The sequence below is a fragment of the Emys orbicularis genome, chromosome 1 (genome assembly GCF_028017835.1).
Source record: "Emys orbicularis isolate rEmyOrb1 chromosome 1, rEmyOrb1.hap1, whole genome shotgun sequence".
In the NCBI taxonomy this organism is placed as follows: domain Eukaryota; kingdom Metazoa; phylum Chordata; order Testudines; family Emydidae; genus Emys; species Emys orbicularis.
This window is the reverse complement of record NC_088683.1, coordinates 10,971,843-10,990,744: the sequence shown is the minus strand read 5'-3', so window position 1 is coordinate 10,990,744 and position 18,902 is coordinate 10,971,843. Positions and strand designations below refer to the sequence as shown.

Below are 18,902 nucleotides of genomic sequence, written 5' to 3'. Positions count from 1 at the left end.
GCTATGCTTGATCTCTGTCAGACTCTGCCACTCAAAGGGGAAGGATTTGGGGACAGAGGGACAGGCCCATAGTCCCATTCCCAGAGATGGCCTGTGGGCTTCACAAGAGATCACGATGTGTTGGGGTCACCTCACGTGCAGCCCATGTCTGAATCTAGTCACTCTGAGTTCCAGCACCTCTGAACATTGTCCTGTGAGAGAGGCTAGGGGGGGAACTGGAAAGAAAGCAAGTAACTAACCCGACACTCCCTCCAGCTTAGAGTCCACAGACAGGCAATAGTCCCTGTGCAGGCTGTTACAAACAGCAACAATGGCTCTTGAATAAATTCAGTGGAACAAAATAAAGGTGAAAAAAACATCCAGAGGGTATATTTGCGTGCATGGAACTGGCTGAGTTAAATTATTGGCCAAGTTTCTAACAAAGCATGGTCTAGTCATGGTCAGAGCAGGGTACTGGGTATTAAACTCACTGGGTCTAGTCTCAACTCTACAATCATCTCACTATGGGTCCTTCTGCAAGTCATTTAACAGATCTGTGCCTCAGTTTCCTCAACTATAAAATGGATATAATAACTCATACCTGTTTTTGTAAAATGCTTAGAGATTCACTAATGAAAGGTCTTATAGAAGTGCAGTGTTTGTGTATGTGCATATGCGCACCTGCGTACATGTGTGACCATGATTGCTAAATCGTAAATAAACTGAAAAACATGGGATAAGTGGTATTAATTTTGCAGCTTCAAACGTTTCATCTGCTCTCTGCCTGCTACTCTAACTCCGTCGGGACAACTTCTAACATTCCAGCAGGTTCAACACAGCTGCCGTTTAAAAGAAATCTACTTACAGTCTAAAAATATCCCAAACTCATGCCATAAATAACTTTATACCACAACATAATGTATTCCATAGCTCTTTTGTAGCTATAATCTTTCCCCCCTCACACCCACACATACACCCTCTATAACAGATAGAGAAATATTCTAATCTTGATAAAGAGGGATTTCTATGTATATTATTATATTATCAAGATGGGATGAAATTCATCCCTGTGCAAAGGGCCAACACAAAAATGGGCTTAAGAGGTGCATTTTATACAGGGGTGAATTTAGAGTACAGACCACCAGGGAACCTGCAGTACATATACCTATCTGTGCTGGTGATACAGGGCACCTACCCCCAGCCAGAAATGACTGGATAGCGTCTCCTGAGAGGGCTTGCATGTAGTTACAATCATATCCATTTGAGCTGCAATTGAAAATTCAGCAGCATTAACAGATGGAATGGGCCTATGTTTAAAGCCCAAGTCTAGGGGTCAGAAGTTTGTGCGTCTCTTCCTCACTCTGCCATTCAATCTGTAGGTAACTTTGGGACAATCACTTAGCTGCTCTGTGCCTCAGTTTCCCCATCTGTAAAACAAGGATACTACCACCTGCCAGTATTCAGGCTTAATTCATTAGTTTGCTAAGTGCTCAGAGGTGTTCCATCAAAACTGCTATAGGAGAGCACAGTATTATCAAAGGTACTATATATTTGCGTTGGAGGGGGACGTGTTGGCTATTAAGACATGATCAATGGGGCTGAAGAAAGGCAGCAGAAGAGAAAACTCTGCGCTGGCAATTCTCGTTCAACGTGTCTAATACACATAATGGCACAGAGAACCCTTGAATTATGGCACCAGCTAGAGGCCCCAGCTGAGATCTGGGCCCCATGGTGCACAGCGTAATGCGTACACATGTCTATGCCCCAAAGAGCTTACAGTCTAAACAGACAGCAGGGGGTGGGAGAAAGGGAGTGTTGTTCTCCCTGTTGTACAGAGGGGGATCTGAGACACAGGGGAGATTGGGTAATTTGCCCAAGGTCAGACAGAGAGTCAGTGGCAGAGGTGGGAACCAATTTCAGATCTCCTGAGTCCGCAGGCCGGTGCTTTAACCACAAGAGCATCTTGCCTCTCACTTGGCCCTTCCACCGATTGCACTAGATGGGCTAACAGGAGGGGCTGCATCCAGGTACTTGGCACCCACTTCCCCTGTGAAAACAGAGAGCAGGGAGGGACATGCCTGTCCAAGAGGGAATGTCGGTCACGCTGTGTCTGCAGGGTTGCACCCCACACCCTGCCCTGAAGCCCTCATCTCCAAGCCTCTGCAGCTATAGCAGTTCGCATGGAATTCTGCGTCCTTTTGCCTGCCAGAGTGTGGCGATAAATCCCTTTGCTCTCTCTCTCTCTGCCTGTCTTCTCGCTCCCATTCCCCGGGGGCGAGGCACAGGGTAAAGGTGGTCAGTGTTCATTCCCCAGCTCTGCTATGGAAATAATGGCCTTTTTACACTGGGCAACCTCTGCTTTGCCCCCTCTTCGACCCCAGGAATAGTGCATTATGGGGGGAGGAGGTGAGTCAGGTTAGTGCCACCTGCTAACGCTCAGCCTGCCTTTGCCCTCCTGGAAGGTTTAATCCCTTCACCGCTGGGGAGAAAGGCCTCTGTTTTATTGATATATGCATACATAAAATGCAGGCAGTTCTGGCAAGGGAAAGATTAATTCCATTAAAGAAGGAGGAGGGATGCAATAGAGAGAGACTTCAGGAGGGGAGAGAGGCTGAGGGGCTGATTGTTGAGGGGTGAGTAGACAAGACACTTGATATGATTTACTTACTGAGACAGACTGGCACGACCTGTGAAGCTTAGATCCTGATCCAGAGTCCAATGGGGTTCAGATTCAGGCTTTTGATTTGGCCCATTATAGAGATAAGGAACCAGCCATCTTTCCCAAAGATCAGGCGTGTTCAGAGGTGGGAGTTTGGCTGAGTCCCATCTCTGGGTTTTCATCCCCTTACCGAATAGCTGGTGGGTGGCTCAGAGGTCCAGCCAGCACTGCTGTGCGGGAGACTCAGCTCCAGAAAAAATGGGCGTGCCTCTTCCGGAACCCCTCAATGGAGACTGAACACACAGGACGTAACCAGATACAGTTGTGGAAAGCTCCTGCTGGAGAGGACAAGGCAGGGCTTGGAGCAGGAGGAAAAGGCAGTTCTAAGCACGTAGGCTATGGTTGCTTAGGCACGGGTGGCGTCTCTAAACTCTCTATTCCCGGTGATCCAGCGCATCTCTGAACCCTGCCCAGAGCCATTTCTTCATGGTTACAGAGAACACCGCTTCAGAGAGCACCGCAACCTACCACTGTGGGATGTGGACTCGGAGTAGGTCCCTCTAACCTCACTTCTGCTTGCTGGTGATGCCTTAAAGGGCAGTGAGAGCAGCTCAGGAGGTTGACCTCTCCGGTCCCCTTCAGATATGCAGCCAAATGTTTGGAAATCCAACTGGAGCCAGTCTGAATTATTTGGCGCTCTGGGGGTTGCAAAGCGCATGCGGGCACCTTCCACTCTCAGCAGCCGGAGCCCAGACAGGCGGAAGCGAAGCAGAACTGAACCTCATGAAGAAAAGTTCCGTTCAGGTAACCGGAAGGGAACCTTCACTGAACTGTGCAAATAGCTGGCAGGGCCTTTCATTTTCACATGACATCACTCCTCCCGGCTTCACTTTGGATCATTGACCGGAACAAGACAAACCCCCACAAAAAAGGCTGTTCTTGAGTTAAATCCTGGCCTATCCAAACTCACACCCATTTTTGCACCCCTCTTCATCCTGCCTAGGGTTGCCAACTTTGTAATATTTAAAAACCGGACACTCCAGCAGGAGTGCCGGAACCTTCCCTGCCCTGCCTCTGCCCCACGTCTTTCCCCCTCAAGGCCCCGCCTCTGCCCACCCCCATTTGCTCCTTCCCCCCCCCCCACCCCCGTCGCTCGCTGCTTTTCCCCTTTCTCCCGCCACTCCCTTCTGCCCAGGTCGGAAGGGACTCACCTGCAGAGCCAGGGCTGAGAGCTGCAGCCACCTGACGCAGGTAGGAGGCCACCCTGGCTGAATAGGGAATGGTGTGTGTGATGACCCGGTGCCTCCCCGCCTCCTCTGCTCGCAGTAACTGGACTGTGGGTGTCCGGTTAGTAGAACTGACCAGACACTGTCAAGTCCCCTTTTCGACCAGACTCTCTGGTAAAAAAACCAGACACCTGGCCACCCTTCCTGCCCCACGTACCTGGGAAAGCTTCTCGGACAATACATGCTAATCTCCCCACAACCACACCTATTCGAGGAAGCATTCCACTACTAATGCCCACAGCCGGTCATATCTTGCACTGTGTGTTTTCCCTTGTGCCTTTAGAATGCTGGGATTTGCCATTTGTTTGCAACACCCACAGGGCTGCCCCATAGTCACAGGGAGGAACTATGGAAATGAGGAATAGTTATAATGACTCAGACTAGATGTCCCTTTACACCATACGCACACTCTAGTGCAACCACAAGTTATTGGGCTCAAGGCAGGAATCACCGAGTGAAATTCTGTGGCCTGTGTTACACCGATCAGACTAAACCAGTGGTTTTCAACCTTATTTCATTTGCAGATCCCTACAAATTTTCAAATGGAGGTGCGAACCTCTGCGGACCTCCAGGAGTCTGCGAACCACAGGTTGAAAACGACTGAACTAGACGATTACAGTAGTCTTGAGAATCTATGGCCTGGTTTGCACACAATTTTTGCATTGATATAACTATATTGGGTCCGGGTGTCATTCCTTTACCAAACTATTTATAGCAATACAACCCCTAGTGTAGATGCAGTTGTATCAGAATAAAGGTGTCTCGTATCAGTATAAATTATTTGCATTCCCCTGTGGGAGTAGCCATACCAGTATAGGCACTTTTATAGGCACTAGTATAACTGCATCCACACTAGGGGAGTTGTTTCACTTTAATTATAGTAGTATAAATAAAGCAGAAGAACTTTTTCCATGGAGGCAAACGAGGCCTTAGATTCAAGCTACAATGTCTGGGCTCATTCACATCTGGGGTTTCAATCCACTCTGCTGTACAGACCGGAACCAACTGCACAGTTCAGCTCCAGAGCCAAGCTTCCCCAAACATTGGAACGGTGTGGATGTGGAAAGGGATTTGGACCCATTGTTACCAAGTCCCAGCAATCTCTGGAGAAAACCCCCACTTTATCCAAACCCATCCAGGGCACGTATTGAAAGGTGTCATAAAATCAGTCAATGAAATGTGATGTCACAAATGTAATTGAATGATGCATATGTTCACCAGGCCCCCCTCACACTTGATATCTCCGTTGGCCAATGTTGAATTATAATGGAACATACACAACTATATGAAACATGCATAAATAACCCAAGCATGCATTTTTAATTATGGAATCCTGATAACTTTCCCACTCCTAACAAAATCAAAACGAATTAAACTCAAGTAGCTGTCAGTGGCATAAAAAACATCTCATCATTTAAATAGCAACATGAAACGTATGCCTGAATTGCAGTATGGCTGGGACAGTTTGTTGTAATGATGCTGATTAACATATCTATCCATTTAATAGTTTCCAATGCAGAAGGAGATAGCAGCTCGGGTGATATCCAAATGGAAAGCAGGGTGAGAAGAAAGAAAGAAAACAATAAAATGCATCACCAGGGAAGTAGCAGGACCAAATCAAGGGGAAAATTTCAGACAAATGATCAGCAAATACCTCCTCCCAGTGAGCTCTATTAGACAGCAAGACGTCCCCAAGGTATGGGGTAGAAGTTCCATTGCTTGGGACGTACAGAACAGACAGGATAGGAGAACTAAATAATATATGGCTGGGAACAGTCGGACAGTAGCAGAGACAGTTGACTAGATGCAGACACCTTTTTCCCCAGGAGACACTAAGGAGGCTGAGTTCAGCTGGGATGCTGGAGTTAACGGTCCCCAGACTTAGCTGTCCAAGGGCAGATGGAAGGGAATTCTCAGTGTAGGGGCCCTTGGCTCTGGAGTTTGGATGGTTAACCTATAGGACATGGTGCAAGAGCCATCTTGGATACCATGGGGATGAGCCCGGTGTGCCCTGGACTAGGTGTACCCATCTTTCAGTGCTCCCTGGAGACCTCTTGCAGCCCAGCCTAGTCCTCGGTGCTTTTAACCCAGGCGCTCCGGGATGTATGCTCACTAGTACTTTGTCCAGTCTAGTTTTAACACTGCAGGCAATTAGGCGCCCACCCTGTCTATCCATCCACGTTAGATATTTCCCAGGGGCCCCAACACCATGTTACCTAGGAGCCACTTTCCTTGAGCTACTTCCTATTCTACAGCCGACGTGAGTGCGCCATTGAGAAATCTGTCCCTGGCTATTCCCACCAGCAATCACGCCTTTGCTGGGTGAAAAGCAGCAGCATTTTACATATTTGTTAATATTTGTAAATCAATGGCAAAATGAACAATATTCCATTTGGGAAAAAAAAAAAAAAAGCGCTTCTGGGGATATCATGAAGAATTCAAGTCAAAGGAAAAACAATTGTGCCTGCCTTGGAGACTATGATCTTCCACCAGTTTCACTGATTGAGAAATTTGTTTCCTCCATGCAGTTGTAACACACGGTACTAAAATAAAGAAGAAAGTCTGAAGTTGTCACAGACTCTATTCTCAATTGCACACAGACTGGATACAGCAGCCAAGGATGGAGTCACTAGGGATACCAATACATTCCCCATGGCAAGCTCATTATCTCCAGCACCAGCTCCCTCCTCAGAAACTGTCCCAGGGCCCATAACTAACTTGGATCCACACAAAGCATTTTCAAGGTGAAACTCTAGTCTATGCTGGAGACACTGTAGCTTTAACAGAGTAAGGGAGAGAGAGGGGAAGGGAATATGCTGCATAATAGGAGAGCAATGAAATTAATGGCAAATAAGTTTAAATATCTCCTTTCATTGATTCTAATCTCAGAGCATTTGTGTTAACGTGTGGAACTGGCTGTTGCAGGGATTCAGAGAGTCAAATGTTGTTGGTGGGTTTTAACGAGGGCTGGATCATGGAACAATAACATTCACATAAACACATACTTCACAGTGCAAACTGATCCCTGCAAGAGGGTCGGGAAGGAATTCTTCATAGATTTGTATATTCCAAGGCCAGAAGGGACTGTTGTGATCATCCAGTCTGACCTCTTTTCTTCGACAGGCCAGAGAACATTCCCAGAATAATTCCTTTTGAATTAGAGCATAGCTTTTACCAAAATAAATAAATAAATAAATAAAAAATCCAGTCTTGATTTAAAAATTGCCCGTGGTGGTGAATCAATCACCACCCTTGATAAATTGTTCCAATGGTTAATAACCCAAACTGTTAAAAATGTACATCTTATTTCCAGTATGAATGTGTCTCGCTTCAACTTCCAGCCACTGGATCTTCTTGTACCTTTCTCTGCTAGCCTGAAGAGCCCATCAGCAAATATTTGTTCCCTTGCAGGTACTTACAGACTGTGATCAAGTCAGCCGTTAACCTTCTCTTTGTTAAGTTAAATAAATTGAACTCTTTGAGTCTATCACTGTGAGGCATATTTTCTAATCCTTTAACCATTTCCGTGGCTCTTCTCTGAATCCTCCTCAACTTATCAACGTCTTTCTTCAATTGTGGGCACTGGTACTGGATACACTATTCCAGGAGCGGTTACACCATTGCCAAATACACAGCTTCTTCCTTTACCATGTCCAGCATGACAATGAACTAAGTGTATAATCTTGTGGTTAAGGCACTGGACTGGGTCTCCGGAGACCTAGTTCAATCCTGTGCTCTGCCACAACTTCCTGTGGGACCTCGGGCAAGTCACTTAGTCTCTTTGTGCCTCTGTTCCCCATCTGTACAATGGGGATAATAGCACTGCCCTACCTCACAGGGGCATTGTCAGGATAAAGCCATTGAAGACTCAGGTGCCCAGAAACTATAGTAATAGAGCTATGTATGTGCCATTGATCGGCCGCATGTAGAGAACCTAGCTCAATGGGGCGCTGATCTTGGTTGTGTCACAAACCACGGCCAAGATTTTCAAGAGATCAGCACTGGGCACAAACTAAAAATCAGACCCCTTTGAAGTGTTCCAGGTTGATCACCCAAAATCCCCGGTCACCCATGAAAAACTTGGCTAACCATAATAGGGAGTGGGGCTACATGAGAAGGGGATCACTTTCCTTTGAAGAATGAACGAGCAACCAGAGCAGTATGCTAGACTTGACAGACCAGTCACTGCCGGTTCATAAGAGGAGCATAACAGATTTTCACAAAAGATTTCAAATAGAAGTGCATCCCTTCCCCCTCCACCTTTGCATTCGTTTCCCTGTCATATGCAAATATTAAATCATGGCATAAATTAGAGAGCGGTTTATTTACTTAAGTAGCGTGAATTCATCTCGCCTTTTAAAAAGAAATACATTTGCGGGGCTGGGGGAGAAAGAGACACTTCAGCTTTGTTAAATAATACCAAAAAAAAAAAAAGCCACTTGAAAAAAAGCTGCTGAGAAACACCCCATTATCGGGAGGTGTTTAAAATGCGGAGAGTAGGTTTGGACTGTTCCCGAGAAGCACGACTGTCAGATAGAATGGGGGCCAGAAGGTTAAAACACAGCCATCATAACCTTTATTACTTCATTTTTGCGAAGCCATTAACCCATAGGAGGGATCCCAGATGTGCCCCAGCAACAGCAACTGGAGTGAAATTCAATCCTCGCATCAGAACCTAATTTATGATCAACCTGCCAGGAGGAGATGGGGGGGGGGGGGGGGAATCAGAGAGTGGCATTTCCGCATGGCAATATTGCGAGGAGACAGAAAGCAGCACATTTGGGGTGAGAAGAGTGTGCGTTAAAAATCTTTCTCCAACCCCCTACTTACCCCCCCACACAACTGGAGCAGATGTGGATGGAGGCAGCGCTGCTGTTGGTAAAAGGCCTCCCTGAGTGATGTCAACTCCTAGGGGCAGGTGAACACCACAGAGATCCATGTTTAGTGCTACTGAAATAGGAATAAAAATGATCTAGAGAACTCAGCTGGGATCAGGACCCCAGCATTCTAGGCGCTGTGCAGACATATAGGGAGAGACAGTCCCGGCCCTGAAGAGCTTACAGTCTAAATAGACAAGACAGGGTGGGTGGGGAAACAGAGGCATAGAGAGGGAAAGGGATTTTCCCACAGTCACATTGCAAGACAGTGATAGAGCAAGAAACAGAACCCAGGTCTCCTGAAACTCAGTCGTGTCCCATCCATTATGTCAGGTTGGCTTTATTCCATCTACTCTCCCTGCCTGTGTCTCTTCTTCCACATTATCTCCCATATGCAACACCCATCCAGCCCGGTTTGTCAGGCCACTCTGGGTGCCCCCCATGCCGTAAGCATCATGTGACCATGTGGAATCTTCACAGCTTGATGCATCACCACCACCACCCAGGGATGCTGTGTTACAATCAACCATCAAAATAAATTCACAGCCTTAATTGGTCTACAGGCTAGAAGCCTGATCCCAACAAGGTGCTGAACACCTCCTGGGAGATGCTGAGCATCCTGCACTCCGCCTGACTTCACGGGGAGCGAAGGGTGGCTCGTCACCATAGGCTTGTAGGATGTAGGAGAGGCCAATGGGTATTGTGACTGTCCCAGCTTTTTAACTGGCTGCATTGTCACTGGCATCCTGGGTTGCTGCTGACATTGTGACTTCCACAGAATCTATATCTCTTTTAAATGCACCCCTAAGTATTCTTCCTGATCTTTTAGCAGATTAAAGTACATTTGTAATGACAAAGGGAATCAATCATTTACGGGTGTATGCATGCTAGGTTGTTGACAGGACTTCTTGCTTTCACATCCATGTAAGTTTCATGCTGTTCAACGTTTTCCTAGGCAGGGCACTACTACTGAGGTTTCACATGCCCGTAGGCCGAGGCTGGGTGGGTTATTTTCACTGGGTGATCTCACAGCAGTCACACTAAACTCCTTCATACTCAACTCAGTAACGGCACGTGCATAATGCCAGGGATGCTTAAATCGACTCCAGTCAACTGGCTCCCGGTCCCGTCACACATCCAGCCTCCACAGATTAGAAGAGCTGCCCAGACATCTCGCTTTCTCAACCACGTCAATGCAAACACGAGGATCCTGCTGCACTGCAGAACCCGCCAAAGATAAGATTAAAATCCCCAAACCCTCTATGGAACCACATCAGGACCCTTACACTCAGCTTCAATGCTGAGGCTCAATGGAAAGCCATGTGGAACGTTTTGACGCTCAAAACAAACAGCTCGTCGTTGACCCTGCCAAGGAACCACCGGGTTTCGATTTCTGTCAGAAAGTCTGGTGCAGACTGAATCGCATCAGGACATCTCCTGGGAGATGTGGACAAACCCTCTTTAAATGGAAAATGAGGCAAACCCCTGCATGCAACTGTGGTCACCAGGCACAAAGGATGGAGCACATCATAGCGGATTGTCCCCTTTGTTCTTTGGCTGGGGCCCTAAAGGACATTCACCACCTCACTGCTGCAGCAACGTACTAGCTATCAAATCTAGATATACATTTGTAATTGTTGCTCCCTACCCAAGCCATACAAAAGAAGAAGAACTGGGGTGAACAGAGAGTCTGTAGCAGATCAGGGAATTGAATCCAGGCCTCCTAAATCCTGGGCTGATGCCTTAACTACTGGACCATCCAGCAAGCAGTCTGATAACCATGGGATTGAAAGCTTGTCTACACAGTACAACTTTAATGCACACTAAGGAATTTTTTTAGTGCATGCCAGTACATGAGCCAGTTAGTAACACACTGGTGCACCTTAGAATCCACATCCCTCTAGAATCCTAGATTAGGGATGGAAGAGACCTCAGGAGGTCATCTAGTCCAATCCCCTGCTCAAAGCGGGACCAACACCAACTAAATCTAGTGGGCATTGCTACAGTGTGTAGACAAGCCCAGAGAGTCAAGATGAGAGGAAGATAAAGGAATATCCAGAGGTAGCAAATGGGTGGAGACTCCAAAGGAGGAGCCAGTGGACACCCTAACAGTGAGGAGGGAGACCTGAAATGACAGAGCATCCTGAGGAGACAAGGGCAAAGGAAGTTCAGGTAAGGAGGCAATGGACTCTTTGTAAAGAGATAAAGGGGATGAGGGCAGCCTAGGCATGTCCACAGGAAAGGAGGACAAGGACATTTGAGGTGACGAGGTCACACACTGTCCATAGGAGACAAGAGGCATGACACTACAGCACACGGAAAACAGGAGAAAAGTCAAGGCGTAAGTTACCTTCAAGGAGACGGTAGGCCGTACCCTAACCCCAAAGTGAACATTTGGAGAAGTTCAATTCCTTTCTAAACCCCCTTTACTCTTCCCTTCCATAATGCCCTCCCATGCTCCCCACTTGCCATTTTTCTTCCACCACTCCATGTCCTGGATGGGATCAAAGGCAGAAGAGCGAAGGCAAATGCAGGGAAAGGCTGTCCTCCCAGCACGACAGGCAGCAGTCAGTGCTGTGAAGCAGACAGACAGCAAGGTTTCCAGCCCACTCCCACTGGCCGGAATAGAGTTGCACCTGCTTAGATCAAGGTTGAATTGAGTCCACAGCATTTGGATGGTTTAAAGAAGCACCCAACTAAATCAATCTTCCAGCTACTGTTGGACCATCACTAGTTTCAGCTTCTGCAATACATTCATACATAATACTTAGCATTTTGTAACCTTTCGGTCTCTAGGCATTTCTATACAGTTGGTTAGAATTATTAACCATCCACCTTCGCCGCCCCCCCCTTTTTAACTAATGGGGAAACTGAGTAACAGAAAAGTCTAATGACTTGCCCAGGGTCACACACTGAGTCAGTGGCAGAACCCAGAGCCTGTTACTCCCACTCCAGTGCTTCATTCCCCTTGTAAAATCAGAGATGGGCCAGAGCCAAAACCCTGGATCTGAACTTCACGGGAGTTCGAATAAGGATCCAAAGTTAGTAGCTCGAGCCAGTCTCTGTTTAAAATTCAGCACTGGGTTTGGAAACAGGATAATGACAACGATCAGTCAGTCCTGGAGGAGGAAAGTGGGAGGAAGCATATAGAGTGGATTCTGTCAGGAAACAAAAACAAACAAATAATAGCTGGGCTCCCTACAGACAATTAAGCAGCAGTTAATGAAATCACCTGCTACCAACAGGACTAACAAAACAGAAAATAGAAAATAAGTCACGTCAGTGCCTGCCAGTACATCCCTGGCACCGGGAAAGGGGCCTGATGGCTGATACAAATTTAGTGCCAGTGATATCAACTTGCTTAGAGGGGCCCGCATGCCGCAGAGCACGAAAGGGCAACGCTGCCATCACAACGTTGAAGAGGACGGTGCCTGGGATTTCCTTATCAGGGAAGAGAGCAGCATAGCAGCTTAAATGAGCTGGATCACAGGATGGGAGACAGAAACAGGTGGGGGAGCCTGCAAAGCTGGGTCATGATGAAAATCATGGACTTGGGGAAGCAAGTCTCTCTTTTTATGTTATTAATTAACAGTGCCATATGGCGGTGTAATGAGTTTGTGGTCATTTATGGACTTCACAATTGTCGCTGCTGCACACCACTCCGATCACTACAGCAACAGCAAGGATAGAACGTGGATCCTCCTATTCCACCGGCCCTCCCCTCCCGGCTTGAGCTGAAGGGGAATCTCTGTTAGCAGTATAAGGCAAATGACACACACATGAACAGTGGTGATTCCGTCTAGCCGAGGGAGGTGGTGCACATGCAGATTAGCCACTGTGTTGCAAAGTTAAAAACAGAAAGAACAATTTATAAAATGTAGCCTTTCACTGTTTGCCCTTTGCAGCTACTTTTTGCACATCATTCACAGTATTGCCAAACCCAAACATTCAAGAATCATGAGTTTGGCCTGAAAAAATTGTGAGTTTGGCTTAAAAATCATCAGATTTTTTTAAAACAATTTTTGGCTTCCCTTCCGGTTTTTGAACCATTAGGTTTCATGTTTTCAAGCTTTTCTCCACAACCAGGGAGCCTAGAAACTTTGTTCCCCCCTTTCAAATGAAATCTGAGAGTCTGACATAATCTTCAAAAATAACAGGAGTACTTGTGGCACCTTAGAGACTAACAAATTTTAAATTCATGAAGTTGATGGATTTCCACTCCATACGGCTAAATGCAGTGCCTTGCATAATGACAGGTTTCAGAGTAGCAGCCGTGTTAGTCTGTATCCGCAAAAATAACAGGAGTACTTGTGGCACCTTAGAGAATTTGTTAGTCTCTAAGGTGCCACAAGTACTCCTGTTATTTTTGCGGATACAGACTAACACGGCTGCTACTCTGAAACCTGACATAATCTTATGACTCCAGGAGCTGGGGCTTTAAGAAAAACACCAAATATCATTTCAAATAAAATCTGCATGATTCACCTTAGACAGAGAAACCAGAATGGTAAATTTTAACCTTCCGATCTTTTCATACACTGCCCCAATGCTGCTTCTATTCCACATGTCCATTCAACCCGGGGGAAAGTAATTTGTTTTTGAAGGACAAGAAAACTTCCATTGGATTTGTCTACATTAGCATCACCCAGCATAACAAAGGCCAAGTGAACAGATTTTGCTGCTTGAGCCACTATATTTTTATGACAATTTTACAAGGCTTAAACACTATCACAAACTTACGTTAGACTATAAACGCTTTCGGACAAGGATCGACTCCTACTTGGTATTTGTACAGCATGCAACACAATAGGCCCTGCATCCTGATCTGGGCACGACAGTAATATAACTGAGTCCTGATCTACAAACAGTGTTTGTTCCTTTATGACTGTGTCAGTTACAGGATGGGATTTTTTTTTTTTTAACTAAGACAATTAAAAGCAGTCCAATGCTCCTAGTCTGGACACAATTAAACCAGTATAAAGGTACCTTATCCCAGCATAGCCCATTTCCCTTCACAGGAAAAAACTGCTCATTCCCAAAACTTTCATATTAAAGAAAGGGTTACATGATTTTTTTAAACTGTATTATGGTCATTTATTTCACAAAAGATGCTCCCAGGTGAGACCCAGTCTGATGCATCCACGCCATCTAAAATGCTAAGAGATGTTGAACCAGGAGCATTAATGCAGCAAGCCTGCAAGATTCTGCAGTGCTTCATATATCATATGCTTAGACAGAGAGAAGTGTCCACACAATACCAAAAGCACCACACACAATAACCTCAAACATCACTCTGATGCCTAGAATCTCTGTGGAGTCAGTGTGAAGTGATAGAAACAGCTACGCGAATGACGGGGTGCTCTTTTTATTTAAAATATCACCAGGTTCAGACATCACTGGGAATTGTGGTTTGATACCATCCACTTTTTAAGTTCTCAGCCATTTACTTCTGCAAGTTTCCTGCAATGACCGATTCTTACACTGACAGCACAGTTATGCAGTCTAAGAGGCAGAGAGGAATTGCATTAGCATGCATAACCGGTACTTATTGTTCAGGTTAGTTCTATCATCAATACATTCCCCCCACACCCTAAGGAGATAAATCGATCACACATGAAATCCAAAAGAAAACTGACAGAAACATGGGGAGTGGGGAAATGATCAAAGTATCTGCAGTGTGCAAAACCCCAGCCACCTCGTCTGATACCACTGGTAATAACTAACCCCCTGATAATCCTGTTTTAATCATGTGTATCACAAATGAGGCAAACACAGGGAGTTTTGTGCACTGCCAGGTCACTATGTTTAATTAGATTTCATCAGAAAGATTCTGAAAAATGAATACGGTGAGATTTGTGCCAGCATCAGTGATAACCTTTTCCCCACAGCTCTATAATTTATTGTCAGCCATCAGTTCAGAGAAAGTTACTGAAAGTCCTGAGGCAGATTAATTCCAAACCATGTACATAGACCACAGCAACAGGAGGTTGTGAAGCTCGCAGGGTTATCACAACAGTATCTTGCATTTATAGCACCCCTTAGGCACCAAAGATCCTTTGCAAATATAACAAAAGGGATCTACAATACAAACTATGGGTAAAATTTTCAAAAGTGCCTAAGTCTCTTAGGAGCTTAAACCCCATTTTCAAAAGTGACAGGCACTTAGGCTCAGGTTCTCAAAGGTATTTAGATGCTTAATGCGCAATGGGAGTTAGACACCTAAGTACCTTTGAGGATCCAGACCTTAGGAACCATGGAACTTGGACTGATTTTAAAAATTTTACCCAGTGTCTATACAATAGGCAGAGCTGGCAGCTATGTCATTAATTAAGGTTGCCTAACACTTGCCATTAATCACCCACCACTAAAATGCAGTCGTCACCTCTGGAGAGGAACACAGCTGCTATTTAACAGCGCACAGCATCACTATTTAATACATTGGTTAAATGAATGCAATTAAGAACCAGCCATAGCTACCATAACAACCTGCTACTTTTAGGTTTACGCCAATTGATAGAAGCTTGATGTTTTGGAGCAGAAGGTCCCAGGGCTGATCCTGGATATTGACAACAGTTTCTGTATTAGAGCTGGTTGGAGAAACTTTGATGGAGCCATGTTCTGTCAGAATATGTAGTTCTGTCAGAATCGAAGAGCTTCGTAAAACTGTGTTGATTGTGCCAGAATTTTGTTTCAGAAGAAAAACAAAGTTCCAATACACCTCTACCCCGATATAACGCGACCCGATATAACAGAAATTCGGATATAACGCGGTAAAGCAGCGCTCCAGGGGGGCAGGGCTGCGCACTCCGGTGGATCAAAGCAATTTCAATATAACGCGGTTTCACCTATAACGTGGTAAGATTTTTTGGCTCCCGAGGACAGCGTTATATTGAGGTAGAGGTGTATTTACATTCTCAGCCATTTTTGACTTTTTTTTTTTTTTTTTTTTTTAGGGCTGTTGATTAATCGCAGTTAACTCACGCGATTAACTCAAAAAAATTAATCGCACTTAAAAAAATTAATCACAATTAATCACAATTTTAATCACACTGTTAAACAAACAATAGAATCCCAATTGAAATTTATTAAATATTTTTGGATGTTTTTCTACATTTTCAAATATATTGATTTCAACTACAACACAGAATACAAAGTGTACCGTGCTCACACTATATTACTTTTGAGTACAAATATTTGCACTGTAAAAACAACAAACAAAAGAAATAGTATTTTTCAATTCACCTCATACAAGTTCTGTAGTGCACTCTCTTTGTTGTGAGAGTGCAAATTACAAATGTAAGGGTTTTTTTGTTACATAACTGCACTCAATAACAAAACAATGTAAAACTTTAGAGCCTACAAGTCCACTCAGTCCTACTTCTTGTTCTGCCAATCGCTAAAAGAAAGAAGTTTGTTTACATTTACAGGAGATAATGCTGCCCACTTCTTGTTTACAATGTCACCTCAGAGTGAGAACAGGCATTCGCATGGCATTTTTGTAGCTGGCATTGCAAGGTATTTACGTACCAGATGTGCTAAACATTCATATGCCCCTTCATGATTTGACCACCATTCCAGAGGACATGCGTCCATGCGAATGATGCTTGTTTAAAAAAATGTGTTTATTAAATTTGTCACTGAACTCTTTGGGGGAGAATTGTATGTCTCCTACTCTGTGTTTTACCCGCATTCTGCCATATATTTTGTGTTATGGTAGTCTAGGACAATGACCCAGTACATGTTGTTTGGTTTAAGAACTTTTTCACTGCAGATTTGACAAAACATAAAGAAGGTTCCAATGTGAGATTTCTAAAGATAGCTACAGCACTTGACCCAAGGTTTAAAAATCTGAAATGCCTTCCAAAGTCTGAGAGGGATGAGGTGTGGAGAATGCTTTCAGATGTCTCAAAAGAGCAACACTCTGATGTGGAAACTACAGAACCCAAACCACCAAAAAAGAAAATCAACCTTCTGTTGGTGGCATCTGACTCAGATGATGAAAATGGACATGCATTGGTCCGCACTGCTTTGGATCGTTATCAAGCAGAATCCGTCATCAGCATGGACGCATGTCCTCTAGAATGGTGGTTGAAGCATGAAGGAATATAAGAATCTTTAGCACATCTGGCACGTAAATATCTTGCGACGCTGGCTACAACAATGCCATGCAAACGCCTGTTCTCACTTTCAGGTGACATTGTAAACAAGAAGCAGGCAGCATTATCTTCTGCAAATGTAAAGAAATTGTTTGAGCGATTTGCTGAACAAGAAGGAGGACTGAGTGGACTTGTAGGCTCTAAAGTTTTACATTGTTTTGTTTTGAATGCAATTATTTTTTGTACATAATTCTATATTTGTAAATTCAACTTTCATGATAAAGAGATTGCACTACGGCATTTGTATTAGGTGAATTGAAAAAATATTATTTCTTTATTTTTATTACAAATATTTGCACTGTAAAAAACAAAACAAAGTGCTGTACACTTTGTATTCTGTGTTGTAACTGAAATCAATATATTTGAAAATATAGAAAACATCCAAAAATATTTAAATAAAAGCTATTCTATTGTTGTCTAACAGCACGATTAATTTTTTTAAATCGCTTGACAGCCCTACCTCTTTTTTAATACACATAACTTTATGAATTACACCCATGAATCAGTGTGAAGCAATGGAAACAACTACAAGAATGACAGAGTTCTTTTTGTTTTGAATACCACCAGGTTCAATCATCATTGGGAATCACGGTTTGTTACCATCCAATTTTTAAGTTCTCAGCCATTTTCAGCCCTTTTTTTTTTTTTTTTTTAAATACACATGACTTTACAAATTACACCCATGCAGCAGCATGGAATTTCAGCTACTAGTATATTATAATACAAAATAAAGTCAAAATCAAAATGAAATGTTTCAAATGACCTAAATATACATATAATTTTCCTTCATGGTGAAATTTGAAATTTTCAGGTTTCACTCCTATTCAGGATGAATGTCTAGTCGGCAGCCGGTTTCAAGCAGAGTGCCCCAAGGGTCGGTCCTGGGGCCGGTTTTGTTCAATATCTTCATTAATGATCTGGAGGATGGCGTGGATTGCACCCTCAGCAAGTTTGCAGATGACACTAAACTGGGAGGAGTGGTAGATACGCTCGAGGGTAGGGATAGGATACAGAGGGACCTAGACAAATTAGAGGATTGGGCCAAAAGAAACCTGACGCGGTTCAACAAGGACAAGTGCAGAGACCTGCACTTAGGACGGAAGAATCCCATTCACTGTTAACAGACTAGGGACCAAATGGCTAGGCAGCAGTTCTGCAGAAAAGGACCTAGGGGTTACAGTGGACGAGAAGCTGGATATGAGTCAACAGTGTGCCCTTGTTGCCAAAAAAGGCTAATGGAATTTTGGGCTGTATAAGTAGGGGCATTGCCAGCAGATCGAGGGACGTGATCATTCCCCTCTATTTGACCTTGGTAGGCCTCATCTGGAGTACTGTGTCCAGTTTTGGGCCCCACATTACAAGAAGGATGTGGAAAAATTGGAAAGAGTCCAGTGGAGGGCAACAAAAATGATTAGGGGGCTGGAGCACATGACTTATGAGGAGAGGCTGAGGGAACTGGGATTGTTTAGTCTGCAGAAGAGAAGAATGAGGGGGGATTTGATAGCTGCTTTCAACTACCTGAAAGGGGGTTCCAAAGAGGATGGATCTAGACTGTTCTCAGTGGTAGCAGATGACAGAACAAGGAGTAATGGTCTCAAGTTGCAGTGGGGGAGGTTTAGGCTGGATATTAGGAAAAACTTTTTCACTAGGAGGGCGGTGAAGCACTGGAATGGAATCTCCTTCCTTAGAGGTTTTTAAGGTCAGGCTTGACAAAACCCTGGCTGGAATGATTTAGTTGGGATTAGGTCCTGCTTTGAGCAGGGGGTTAGATTAGATGACCTCCTGAGGTCCCTTCCAACCCTGATATTCTATGATTCTAAGCCAGATTTCAAAATCCATCGTGAAAGACAACTCCCATCCTCCCTACAGCTCTATTCTGTATGCACGAGGCCATAGCTCATTACAGCTATGCAGCAGTTTCAGAGCTGGTCTATACATGAAAGCG

General features: G+C 44.6%; 1 protein-coding gene across 8 annotated transcripts in view; it reads right to left on the bottom strand.

The window, feature by feature from the left end:
• Window positions 1–18,902, bottom strand: part of PLXNA4 (plexin A4) — a 612,559-nt gene that overhangs the window by 554,662 nt on the left and 38,995 nt on the right. Inside the window, exon 4 of one of the 8 annotated variants that reach the window (XM_065423501.1) lies at window positions 1,967–1,983. The exons of the other annotated variants lie outside the window; for them this stretch is intronic. Within the exon in view, the coding sequence (XP_065279573.1) occupies window positions 1,967–1,983 (17 nt within the window). The remainder of the gene's footprint in view (window positions 1–1,966; window positions 1,984–18,902) is intronic. 8 annotated transcript variants of the gene reach the window in all.